This window comes from Rhinolophus ferrumequinum, chromosome 18 (genome assembly GCF_004115265.2).
Source record: "Rhinolophus ferrumequinum isolate MPI-CBG mRhiFer1 chromosome 18, mRhiFer1_v1.p, whole genome shotgun sequence".
NCBI lineage: Eukaryota > Metazoa > Chordata > Mammalia > Chiroptera > Rhinolophidae > Rhinolophus > Rhinolophus ferrumequinum.
In genome coordinates this window covers 23,985,702-23,999,705 of record NC_046301.1, presented here as the reverse complement: position 1 = coordinate 23,999,705, position 14,004 = coordinate 23,985,702, and the positions used below count along the sequence as shown (strand labels likewise).

At 37.4% G+C, this 14,004-nt stretch overlaps 1 protein-coding gene across 1 annotated transcript in view; it reads left to right on the top strand.

Annotated features, from left to right (window-relative positions):
- Positions 1-12,163, top strand: part of TMEM154 (transmembrane protein 154) — a 39,655-nt gene extending 27,492 nt beyond the window's left edge. The window contains exon 7 of the mRNA XM_033135183.1: positions 8,086-12,163. Within this exon, the coding sequence (XP_032991074.1) occupies positions 8,086-8,101 (16 nt within the window). The 3' untranslated portion in view covers positions 8,102-12,163. The remainder of the gene's footprint in view (positions 1-8,085) is intronic.
- The last annotated feature ends 1,841 nt before the right edge of the window (positions 12,164-14,004 follow it).

Here is a 14,004-nt window from a genome sequence, read left to right as displayed (position 1 = left end):
TTTTTTCAATATTGAGAGGTTTGTCTTAAAAATAAGTTCTAGCTCATTTCTGCCTATAAGGCAAAAAGGCTTAACCTATTCAGAGAGCTGCTTTATGCTAAGTTATTGTTTTTTTAAAGAGAATGTCCACATTCCTCCGTTGGTCTTGAACTGTCCGGCTTTAATTCACAGGACAACTGTCAGACCTTTACCTCATTCCTTCCTTATGAAACCAGCACCAGCGTTATAGATCCAAGAGAGGCAAGTCCCAGGACGGATGCCATGGTGTACTTTCTGGTTCCTTTAAAGGGTATTACGCTATTGCAAAGCAAATTTAATGCTTATTCATAAAAGCTCAGAAACATACAAAGTACCTGGCAGAAAAAAACTCTCAATAAGTATTGGGTATTATTATTATTTAAAAAGCTAATATTGATGTACATAAACTCACTGCCTTTTGATGTAATACAGCTATGTCCTAAGGCCCAGACATATGTATATTTCTGGGTGTGGCATTAATTTTGCCCATGGTTTCCCTGGTGACTTCTTTATGGACCTCGCCAATCCTGAGAAGTCAGGAATTTGTTTGATCTTCTAGGAATGACGTGGAGACGTTCGATTCCTCTCTGTTACCAGCATAGGGCCATGACGGTTGGTGATTTCAGAGCAGTCCTCTTAGCAGTCTGGAGTTTTTAAAAGGATATATGTATAGTTTGCATTCTTTTGCAGTTTGGATACGTGTTCTTTTCTGTCATGATTTCATTTATATTTCCTCCTCCTGCTGTTTGAATTGCATTGAGTATTGGTGAAACTATTACTTTTCTCGATCTAGTCACCGTCCTACACTTAATGTACCACATTGTGTGCAAAGAGTTCAACCTTCTCTCATGAAAGTCCATAATCTCAGGTTTCTCTGAATTTTGAGTATCTAATCCAAGACAGCAATAAGATTTGTTTTTTTCTCCAAAAGTTTGTGAATCGTTAGAGATACAAGTGGAAAGTGCATTCGTCCTTGGACTCGGAGTCAGAAGACTAGTTTTAAGACCTGCCTTGAGTTGTCCTTTGTTCCTTACACTAAGACAAGTCCCTTGAACTCTCTGAGCTTCAAGTCCTCATCATGAAAAATGGAAATAATGACACTTGTTCTTCTAGTTTCACAGGTTCATCAGAGAGAGAAAAAACACTTTGTCAGTGTAAAGCACCACGCAAAGGAAACTCATTCTTTTATGCTCTGGCAACAGTTCTCCCCACTTCTCTAGTTGGCTTTTTTGTTTTTTTAAAGACTGTATTTTAGAGCACTTTTAGGTTCAGAGCAAAATGAAGCGGAAAGTACAGAGATTTCCCACATACCCGTGGCCCCCACATGTGCACAGCCCACCCCACTGGTGACATCCTCCACCGGAGCGGTACATTTGTTTCAATCATTTAATCTACGTTGATACGGCGTTACCCCAAAGTTCCCCATTGGCTTTTACGTCCTCTGCCATTTAAGCAGTATGCAGTTGACGCTAATGCTTCAGAAAGTATGGAACAGTCACTGAGGATTGAATTTAGTGGCAAACACATTTCCCCATCCTCCTTCTAAATTAAGACTTCTGGAATACATTTACAGGGTGCAGCCCTTCTTAATGCTAAAAAGTTACCCTGACATAGAAGCTCTGTTATACAGAAAGTCTGCTGTGCTTCTGGGAAAAAGGAGCGGATCTGGTCCTCATCCTGCATTTAATGTACCACATAGTGTGCAAAAACGTCAACTTTCTCTTGTTAGGGTCCATAATCTCCACATGTCCCCACATGTCCCATTGGCCAGCTGCTGTTTGTTACTTTGCCCTGTCCTCATTGGAGGGACATTTTTCTTGAGCTATGGAATCTAAAATTTTGCATCGGATTTAAATAAGGGCCAGAGATGTACAAAGTACTATGGGAAGTTTATGTTATGGTTTTCCTGTTTTTAGGAAAACAATGGGGAAAGACAAAGGAATTGTGGGGAAAGGGGAGTTCTAGACTCTTATTTCTCACATTAGCATTTGCCCCTGTGATTCTTACCTGGTATGTGTCAGGCATTGTACCAGGTACTGGGAACAGTGTCAGTGGAATAGTAAGTGTCCAAGTGGTGGGGCAGGGCAGTGGGAGAGGTCTGCCCTAGAGCTGAAGAGAATGTCATCACTGACATTGCTAAGCATTGCCAGTGTATAGTGATAGCAAAAAAGGAACCCACTGAGTTGGTTTTGTTTTTGTTTAAATTCTCTGTAAAGAATGCACTCCCTTATTGTCTATCCCTTACAACACCTTACCAAATGCCACTAGATTGTGGCAAAAACAAGAAAGATAGAGTCCTTTTTATCATGGCACGTAGAGGCTAGCCAGGGTCTTCCTTCTTCCTGAGGTCTTTATAGTTGGACAATTTTCTGAAAGCATGGTGTTTATGTCTCTGGAAGCTTGGGTGAACAACCACAGAAATGTAATTGCAAATATTAGCTGAGTACTAATCTTCTTTCCCTTTATGCCTGTTGGCCACAGTGATGATTTTATGTTGAATAGCAGCATTGGGAAAGATTAGGGAAAAAATTAGATTGTGTTCCATCCATGTGGATTTATAATTTTAAAAGTGCAATAATCACAATACAAGACATTTATATAGCATTTTCTATATGTCCAATGCCTAGGCACTATTACCTAGGAAATTAAGGCAGAGAGAATAACAGTATACCCGTTCTGGTTTTATAATAATTGTATTGTTTATTCTATTGACTCATCTCTGAGCTCAGTGACATGATAAAAATGAATCACCTCAATATTTTTTCAGGAAAATCCAGGTTTGTTTCATAGAGCATTTTGTGAATTTCTTCTTATTTGCTCCCTTCTCTTTGTCTTATTTTGGAGAAAGTACAATTATTGATGTAGTTTTTCAGAATGTATTTATTGAGCACCTAATATGTGCCTGGCACTGTCTACATCATGTCAAGACAACCAGTTAAAAATGAAATAATCCGTCGGAGTGAGCCTGGAATTCAGAAAGGTTAAGTGATTTGTCCAAGTTCACACAACAAGTTTATGATAAAGGTCAATCTAGAGAAGAGTTTCTTTTAAAACTGCATTTTAAAATTTTCTTTTATTAATTAGTTAAAATAAAAGAGATATTCTCTAAATTAACAGACAAATTAGAAATTTTGAAAAAAAAGAACAGTTGGCAGCAAGAAAGCCAGCCACCATGAGGCTAATACATTCATCATCCAGTGCAATCACTGACAAGACTGAACCATTAATTGCAGGAAGACAGTAGTTTTGTGTGAACTGTGCATTTTAATTTATAAGTTTCTTTCCTCTTTTCCTCTCTAGTCCCTCAAAAGTCATTTATAAGTCGAAAAGTATCAAACATTAAGTGTATTAAGTGCCAACTGGTTTCCCTCAAATCTGAGTTAAGTATCATAAGGGATACAAAGTACCAGTTTATAATCCTGCAGGGATAACCTCCAGGAACATTGTTAAAATGCAGGGGTGTGTGTGTGTGTGTGTGTGTGTGTGTGTGTGTGTGTGTGTGTGTGTGTGTGTGTTGTGGGGGGCGGGTAGGAAGATATACTAAATGTAATAAACAGCATTTGTTGAATAGTGGCCCGGACTATGTCTACACGATGGGCATGATCTATGTGTCTTGGACTAATTCTAGGCCTGACTCTGATGTTAGCCAGATGTGTGACTTCTATCATTTCACTCGAGCCAGGCCTCTTTCAAGAAGAAGGGATGTTATATCGATGCAGAGAAAGGGAGCATGATCTAATTGTTACGTGACTTTGTGCTAAACTGAACTCTGCACTCCCCAAACACCAAGTTAGAGAGCATCATAACACAAGAAAGGTTGAGGGTAGATTTATTGCCATCTTTAGAGAGAGGGAACATTAGCTGTGGTCATAAAGAGGGATTGTTACAAGATAAACTGGTCAGAAGAACAAAGATGTTTTATCTGATCCTGACGGCAACAAAGGGGCAGTTATGAAACAAGGTGTTAGAGTTGCATCTGTCCTCGTTTAACTGGTAGCGTTCCAATGAAATGCTTTCTTAAAAATAATAGAATTATGCTTTTTAATCAATTTGTTTTTCCAGTTTGTAGGCCTGTTACTATACAGGCTTTTGGGAAAGCTGCCCCACATTCTTAAAATATCTATATAAGACTCCGAGAAACATTACTCACTAATGCTGCTCTCACAGATAAATTACTAAGACTGTATGAATTAACATCAAGGCAAGCAATAGAAGTTTGAAGCAAGATCACTTATTTTATCTGTTGCAGTTCTGTGGCGGTTTGCCAAGATATTTTTCACAGGGAACTGTAGAATTTGCCAGAGTTAAAATGTCTGGGCTTATTTGATTATTTCACAGAAATGATAAATAGCCACAAAGACAGCAGGAAACACTTCTAACTAAATAAAGGAATGAGCATGAGAGAGAGAATGCCTCGAGGCTTAGGTGGTAGGCCAGGTTGCTGACTTATTTACAGGCCTGATGGCCAGTGAACCCCTGGTGAAAATGTGCATGTCAGAGTTACAACACTAGGAATGACCTGATGTCTCACAGCTATAGCAACTTGTACCCACGTTGGGACTGTCCCTTATGTGGCACGGCCTGTCAGGTTGCTTATTGTCTACAGAGCTGTAGCAGTATGCGCCATACGTGAGCTCCTGTGCTCTTTGGTGCTTTAAGTAAATGAGTTCTGGTAGGTGGACAATGTTACACGTTAAGCCTTCAAAATGCTTCTAGAATGTTCTAAACAAACCACATTTAAGTACATTCTCTTCAGAAACTGAAAGTTTGTTTTGGAAGATGGTTTCTTAAAGGCTTTGGGTATTTGAAGCAGTGTTCTAGCCCCTGTTTAACTAACAAATAGTTGCTAGTGTGGAATCTTCAAAATAAGAACATGCATTCATGTTTCTGTATGTCAGGCCTATAGCACAGTGCTTTACCCACATTTTCTCACTTATTGTTTACAGCCCTATAAGGTACAAGGTATTATTATGAATGTTTTGCAGATGAGATGAGAACAGAAAACTGACGCTAACAAAGGTTAACTTGCCCAAGGTGACACAGCAAGGAAGTGGCTGAGCCCTGATTCCAGCTCTGGCCATCTGACTCTGTGCTCTTATCTACTGTGCTAAAAAAGCCACTGTTAACACATACTAGCATTACTGCTATCATAAAAACAGCACAAGATGTGAGATACCCAGGCATAAAGTTAACCAAAAAATGCATGGGGTAATATGAAAAGAAATTGTTCAAATTTAAATAGAGGGACATAAAAAGATGTAAACAAATGGAGAGAGACGTATTGTGTTCCTGAATGAAAGGCTCAACAATGTAAAAATTATCATTTTAAATTCAACCCAATCTCTTAAAGATCCCAGTGAACATTTCATCTGGAAGAATCACTGTGCCTCAATAGCCAGGACAATTCTAAAAGAAGGAAAAAGATAGAGAACAGGGGCCAAGATTTGCAGGGGACATGCTCTAATAATTAAAACTCTGTACACCCAGAACCAAACAAGAATTATTCATGGAAAAGAATTGGATATTCAAAAACAGCCTCAAGTATATGTAAACCTTTAACATATTATAAAAGTAGCATTTCATAGCAAGTGCATTATTAAATAAGTAGTCTTGGGACAACTGACTAACATTTGGGGGAGAAATTCAGAACTCTACCTCACACTTTAGATTAAAATAGACCCCAGATAAACTTAAACATTAAACATCCATAAAAATATAGGTAAATATTATTATAGCTTTAAGGTAGGGACTAATTTGAAAGCATGACACACAGAAACCGTATCAAAAAACAATAGACTTAATTACAGTAAAAACGTTAATTTTCTGTACTTCAAAAACCACAATAAATAAAGTTAGAAGGAAAATGACATACTGGAGAAAAGTGTTTGCAATATACATATGATGAACAAAAAATTATTATTAATACACAAACCAATAAAAAAGATAATCGTTCCATTTTAAATCTGAGCAAAGAATATCAATAAGCAATTCAGCAAAAGAAAAAATTAAAATCACCAATAGAGCTTTGAAGATAATGTTTATTCTTTCCAGTAATAAAAAAAAATCAAGAAAAAGGTAAAGGTAAATATTATTTTTACCTATGTGATTTACAAAAGAATGAAAATAATTATACCCCGTATTGGAGAGGATGTGAAATATTTTCCTAAAGGAAGGAGTTGGGAGAAGATAAATTGTACAGAATTTCTGGGGAGGGTGGTAATTTGACAATGGGCTAGTCAAGTGTTAAAACTGTATACATTTTAACTGAGCAATTCCTCTTCTAGATATTTATGCAAAGGTTAATAATTGGAAGTGTGCACAATGTTATAATAAAGAAAAACTAAAAATTGGAAATAGCCTAAATGTTTAATAATAAGGATATGGCTAAAAAAAAGTTGTTTTGTTTTTTTTTTCTAGCGAGACAATGGTATGCTTTGTAGTCACTAAAAAGATATTGTATATTTATTAGCAAGGAAAGATGTCTATAGAGTGAGAACAGCAGATTACCACTCATTATGCATAGTAGGATCCCATTTTTGTACCAAAAAGAATACATATCATTATCACAGAAAAAGTTTGCGAAAATAAATACCAAAATGTTAACTATAGTGAAATTGTTAGTATTTTTATTTTGCTTATTTGTATTTTCCATTTTTTTCAACAATGAGTATGGATTGGTTTTATAATAATTGAAAAAATCACTTCTATTATAACTGTTGGACATAGATCAGTATTGTGGACAAAAGAGAGATTGTACCCATTGTTATTCAGCTTTGTATTATTAGACTGCGTAGAGTAGCGGAAATTTTAAGGTAAGACCACAAAAGGAAAACATGCAATTCAGAGATTTATTATGCTCTGTAGAGATGAACCCTGGATCTTAGAAATATTGTCTTGCTACCACCCAATTTCCAAGAAATGACGCCTCCTTGCCCAGTTTGAGTTGTTTAGGGTCATTTAAGTTAAGGGGGCTGTTACATCTACTCTTCAGATAAAAAAATGTCTTTGTTTTCAATTAGGTTGCCCTTTCAAATAAGTTTTGCTACAGAAGTTGTCCTTTTGACCATGTCTGCCTTGCCCATCCTTTCCCACTGATGGTCCTTGCTTATCACAGCTTCTTCCCCATCTTCACAACACAAACACAAACACACAAACATGCACAAAATGTTTCCCCACCTTTTCCATGGATCTATCTATCTATGTCTATCCAGCTGCTTCATGGTGTTTCACTGAGCAGGAGAGCACTGGAGTAGGAGTCCAAAGAGCAGAGTCTATTCTAGACTGTACACGCCTATGAGCTAAGGAGATATCAGGTCGTGTTGATAATTATCATTCAGGCACTTCCTTGGAGACAGAGTTCACTTCAAGGAGCGATACGGTAGGATTTGGGTGGAGGGACACCAAACTAAAAAGAGATTCGGAAGAGAGGCAGAGTGGCCTGCTTTCTAGGAGACTTGGGTGGCAGCATGGTCTTTACTGGGAAAAAGCCGTAGAGCCAGATATGTGGCGAAGCTAGCCAAGTTGGAAACAAAAGCACAAATTAGCCAGCCAGCATGGTCACGTCCGAATACCATGTCCATAATTTCTGTCTACTCACACCCCAAGATGCCTGATGATTGGATTCTAAATGACACTGAGAATGCACCTCCAGATCCCATGGATATGAACAAAATGGGATTTTGAAAACATGCCAGGACCGCAGACCCCTGAGGGAAAACAACACAAGCAAATTTTTTTAAAAAAGGGAAAAAAAAAAGCAATTTGGCATCTACTTGTAGAGAATGGGATTAGATTTAATTAAAGGGGAGAACCCCCGACTCCATCTGGTTCTTTCCACACTGGCAGTGAGGAAGGATATTAGAGCAAGAGTTAGGGGTTATTTCTTGGCTTTCATGGATTTTCTTCTTAGGGATCAAATATAAAACCCAAACTGACCTTTTGTTTCAGCAATTGTGAACTAGACACTCTTGGCTTCCTGACTGTTACGCTCTCTTGAGTCACCTCCGTAGTGGAGTGACCAGCTCTTGGTAGCTTCTTGGAAATACACTATTGTTCTGTTTTTTACAGTGACAATGAATCCTAAAAATGAATGGTGCTAATGTTTTCCAAGAGAAGCCGCCCAGGAGGGAGACCACTGGGCGTGCCAACAGAGGATGAAGAGGATACAAATTTAATTAATTTCAAATCAATGTAGACACAAGAACCTTTGGCGGCTGCTTCCAACACCCACTGTTCCTACCGATGTCGTCACCTGTTCTTGGAAGAATGTGCGATTGAGAAGCAGGAGGACAAAGCCTGGCCGCCGTGCATCGCTGAGGGTGGAGGAGCCGTAGGATCCATTCACCTTTCGTCAGTGGGTGTTTCTTCCTCTCAGCCAGCCTCTAGCTGACCACTCTCACTCCAGCCATGCTCTCTACATCCTTATTCCCTTTCCGCTCCGTTCCTCGGGGTTTCCATCAGGAAGCCGTTTTATCTATGGTTTGCTTCTAGGTCACCTTGTTACCTAATTAGCTGTGGACAATTTCCTCTGATTAGTCAGGTCCTTTGATAGGTCAGCTGCCTTCAGCAGGAAATTTTCTCAAGGCCAGTATGTCATGGAAAAGACAGCAAACAAAGCAAGTGTTTGACTATGTACACCATTCCAGGAGGTGGATAAGCTCGTTTCTACCAGGGTGCCAAGAAGCCACAGTGAGAGTCCACAGTCCTGAGGAGATGTTTGGTGCCTCGTGGACTCGGATTGGCCAGATCCAGTCCCCCCGCCGTGGGCACTTCTCAGAGGAATAGGAATCTTCAGAGAAAGAGCAAACATTTTCCTTCTCATCTAAAATCACCTACTTGTTCACATTTCCCCAAAGCTCCTTCTTGTTCTCACCATAGCTCCCTTGCATGTGGTATGTGGGTAGGGCACAAGTGGGGGGTTATCTGTCACCCTTGTATGTCTCTGAGACCTTTAAGGTCATTTGAAACAAACCATAGGAATAGGAAATATCTGTGCCTGTCGCAGATGTCACTTAAAGAACTCAGTACTCTTTCCTGCCAAGCTGGGACAAGCCTCATGCTCTCCTCAACACAGCTCTTTGGGTCACTACTGGCCCATCAGAGATGATATTATGCTTGATTTCTACATGATATTTTTTGACATCCTCGTGCTAGAAGCAATGGCGCAAAAGGCAGAAGTTCCTGTTTATCACTCCCACTCACGTACGCTCGGTCTCCCTTTTATCCTTAATGTTCTAATTCTGATCTTTAAAGCAATCTAGGATATGGGGAGTCCTCAGGTCTTCTACGATACCTGATATTTTATTCCAGTATAGAAACAGAGAATGAAAACTTCATTTATTTTACTCCTTCACGTATAAACTGAGGGGAGATGAGGTTCACCAGACATTTGCTGGTCGATTTTAGGTGTTGTGTTTGAAAGGCTGCCTTAATGCATAGCAAAAGCTGCCCCCACCTTCCTTTCAGAATCCCTTTAACCAGTACTCGCTTTCTGAACTATGCCTGTAATTTTAAAGGCAGAGTTTCAAATCAGGGAGGTCTTTCCACACAGTGAAAGATAAAACTGTCTGGTTGTGTTGAACCACTGCTATTACGCTATCCTGGCACTGCACAAAGCTTTAGCAAAAGACAGCCTTTATGCTATCAAACTTCAACAGATTTATCTGTCATAGCCTCATTAGGATGTCCTAATACGGAATTTTTGTTTTCACTGCTGTTTGCATGTTCATATGCATCTTGTGGTCCACAGTGACTCTCAGATATGTATGCCAAAATTGCCACTTTCTGAATCATCATTTCTGCCTATTTGGTTACTTTAAGTTTATTTTCCATCAACATTTGACTCTCAGAAGAGTCTCAGCTTTTTTTCCTCTCTCTAGATAGCTAAGATTTTTGCTAAACACTTAAGCCTGTAAACTTCACCCAACTTTATCAAACAATGGACTTGAGGAGTTCTGAGTGGTATAAGAGGTCTTGGAATCTCACTTTGATAAAGCAATATTTTATATGATAAAAGTACTCTCATTCAATATTTAAAATAACTTCAAATTCCAGAAGAAGCAAACTTCAGTAACCTAACATGGAGTTTATATCTGAGAAATATACTAACCTCTATCATTGAACAGAGTACAAGGCACTTTTTAAAAAGATATATGAAATTAGTATGGATCCAAACAGTCAAGGGTCGATTCTAGCACTGTGTATGTTTTTCAATTATCATCCAGTCAATAGACAACATAGATTTATGATAATTTCAAAACTTTTTTAAGTCAAAACTTAGTTTTATATTTCAGATGATCATTAGTAAAAATCTCATTAATTAGTCCTAATTGGATTGCCAGTCAGAGTAAAATCTGACTTTAGAATATTTTAAAGATATATGTTTTATGACATTTTTGTATATTTTAAGTGTATTGCCTAGTTGAACTTCTCAGGAAATTTTTTTTAATAAATATGTAAAAATATCTATCTTAACTCAATGATCAGACGGTCATTGTCATCCAAATACAAGCACACAACATAAATAAACCTTGATATCCATGGGGTGACAGAGGCTTCTGCTGATCACCCTTTTAGCTCTAGCAATGCAAATGGGTTCTTAAAAAAAACAAAACTTTTGTCTATTCTTTTATTTTGGTTGTTGAAACCCTCAGTTTGCACCAGCTCTGGAAGAAGGCCCTTATGTTGAGTAAACATAAAATGCAGACTTTAGTTTCAACTTCTGTCTTAATGAGTACAGATTCTGAATGTAGTGGAGTGATAAGACATGGTTTCACACTGGGGGGACCCTGCTGAAATTCTCATTGTGGGGAAAACATTGAAATTTTCTACTGAACAAATTTACACATGGTACTTTTTCACACTCAGAAGACACTCAGGATGAATGCTGGGGTTTTTATTTACTATCTACAACAGACAGAGTACCTTCACTCACAGACTATATTTCTTCAATCTTAACAATAACCAGAAGAGTCACTGTATATTAGTGTGGAGTGAAATTATAGAATTGGTTATTAATAATTGCATAACCCAAACAACCAATAGCCTGAATTATTATTATTATTATTATTGTTATTATTATTATTACTATTATTTGAGCAGGTCTTTGACCTTGCCTTGATACTGTCTTGTCTGGTCCCCCAATTTTTTCCTTTTAGTCCTCTTGGGGTTGGTTATTTGTAGATACCTGGTGGGGTTTGTTTTGTTTTTTGCCCTATTACCTTTTCTAAATAATATGTCATGTTTATGAGACAACAATCCATACAATTATAAAAAATAAAACTTTTTTATAAACTCTATAGATGCTTTAAGCTCTTTTTGAAATGATATTTTAAGAAATTAAATTACTAAAGTGCTTACAATAACATAAAGACTTTAATTTCAGTTCCATAAAAGATTAGAAATATAATGTTGAACTGTTTAAAACAACCAAAGATAGCTAGGTTTTTTGTTTGTTTGTTTGTTTTACAATTAGACTTCAGGTGCAGAGGTCTCTGTTACCATACTCCTAAATTCACACCACATTATCTTCATTGGTGTTTGGTACTTTATCAATAAGTAATTGGACTTTTTACAAAAAAGCATACTCTTCACATTTTTCACTTCTTTGGTCAGCATGGAAAGGACTGAATGAATGATATGTGGATACTACAAATAGTAAGCAACATGTAGAGATCAGAGTAATCACCGTATGACTCTGACTTAGGTGAAACCCCTAAAATTATAAATCACACCAGGAACATGTGAAAACTCTGCCTGTTTAATAAATTCCAGCTTTCAGAAAGGGCAAGGATTGAAGTTATTCAATAAGTTAAAAAAATAATCTGGTAGATCAATAATAATTTAATATGTGTGTATCTTGCATTTAAAGTTGTGAGAATAATGTAAAAAAACAACAACAACAACAAAAATCCCCACTGTATTAGACTCTCCTTTTACAAGCAAAGTAAACGTTTTCCTCAGGAGATCAGTAAGATTATCAGATGTCGTATTTATCACTAGGCTTTTGTCCCGGCAACATATAAATTCTACTTTGTAACTTCATATAAGAAACAGTCCCATTGCTGCTGATTAGAACTGATTTGAAAAAGTATCAGAGTTTTAACACTGATTGAAGGCTTTAGGTTTTTTCTTCCAACTTGCATGCTGAGAATATATATACACACACACACACACACACACATATATATATATATACACACATACATATACATATATATATATGTAAAATAATATTTTTCCTTTACCACTAAGGGCTTTATAAATGTCAGGTATACAAGTCTATATATGTGTAAATTATTCTATTGTCAGCTGCATGGAGTTTTTTAAATAAAAATAAGTATCTACTTGTTTATATGCTAAATTACTCATTCAGCATTGATAGACTGAAAAGCATTTCTAAATTTCATTAAAAAATAAAGCACTATAAGGTAAGAGGAAAGACTGTCTTCTACATTAGTTTCTATGTAATTAATGTATATCAATATTAGAATAAATGTTTATTTGAAGGTAAGATATTTGTTTACTAAAAAATGCTGATGACTAAGACAGGGCCGAATTATGCATCTTTCTAAAGGAAAATTCTTTTAACTTCTACGACTATGAAAAAAAGGATTGATACCTTCATAATTGCATTCTTTTGATCCATATACCTCTTTAAATAAATGAAGTGATACCAATTCAAAACGTTCTTATAGAACTGGACCTGCTTTATACAAAATTGTCCAGACTAAAAATTAATTGGATTTTCTGCATATCTAAAAGATAATATGCATTGCACATTGTTGTCTTTTTTCTTCCTTATAAAATGTTTTTAAATTGAGGAATGAAATTGTCGATGGGAATGTAATTTTAGAAAATATTTTTAGTAAAAATAGAAAAATCTTTGAGATAAAAACCTTCTCTTTTTTTTTTTTCTGATTACTCATTTTTCTTCATGCCTTTAAGTCTAATCTCATTTTTCACACCTTGATATCATAACAGTTAGAGCCAGGCTGACTGGCAGGTTCCCAACATGTAGATAATATGAAGACTTTCTTGACTAAGATACGTTCTTACCGGTCACAAAAACTAATCAGCACGTTGACAAACAGAAAGATTCCTCCTCGTGGTCCCAACTAAAATAAAACTTGGTCAAAATGGCATCAATATACCCCTCGAGTCTGCTGCAGTGTGTGTTTTCCCTTCCAATTTAACTGGAAAAACTAAGTGACTAACGTGATGGGATAGGTCAGCCTGGAGATCGCTTGCACCCAAAGAGCAGGCAGAGTTAGGGAAATGATGTAAAGAGAGAACAATAATCTAGATGAGCATTTGTTATCTGTATCAGTTAGGAATTAATTTCAGCCTCTAACACTAGAGACACCAAATAACATTGTTTTCCACAAGACTGGTTTTTTCTCACATATGAGAGTACAGAGGTAAGCTGTACGGTCACTCCATGGTCGTCTGGGACCTGGACTCCTACCTGTCCCCCTCTTCCACGAGTGCAGGGCTTCCATCCTTATGATCCATGATCCAAGATGCTTACTCTCGCTCCAGTATGATATTCACTAGAAGTAGAAAGGGATCAGCGTGGGGTGAGGGTGAGCCTCCCAACTAGGTCAGCCAGTTGAAAGAGATTGCCCACCCACCCAATGAGACAACTCAGCCTGCATCTCTTTGGCCAACCTATTTGCAAGGTAGCAGGGAACTGTGGTTTCTGCAGTTGGTACATCATGACACCCAACAATAAGGACTCTGTTTCTCAAAGTGGTGAAAGAATACTGGGTACGGAAAGAGGTAGCAATCCTGGCCAGAAGGTGCTAAGCACTTAACACAGATCATTTCATTTTAATCCTCAGAACATACTTTGAAGGTAGGTTTAGGGAACTTACCAACCTGTCCCCTGTCTCCTCAACTCCAAAGCACGTATTTTAAATCACTATGCTATACTGCCTCCCTAGGAATAGGCAATAGGAAAATGTTTAAGAAGGTGTCCATCACCGT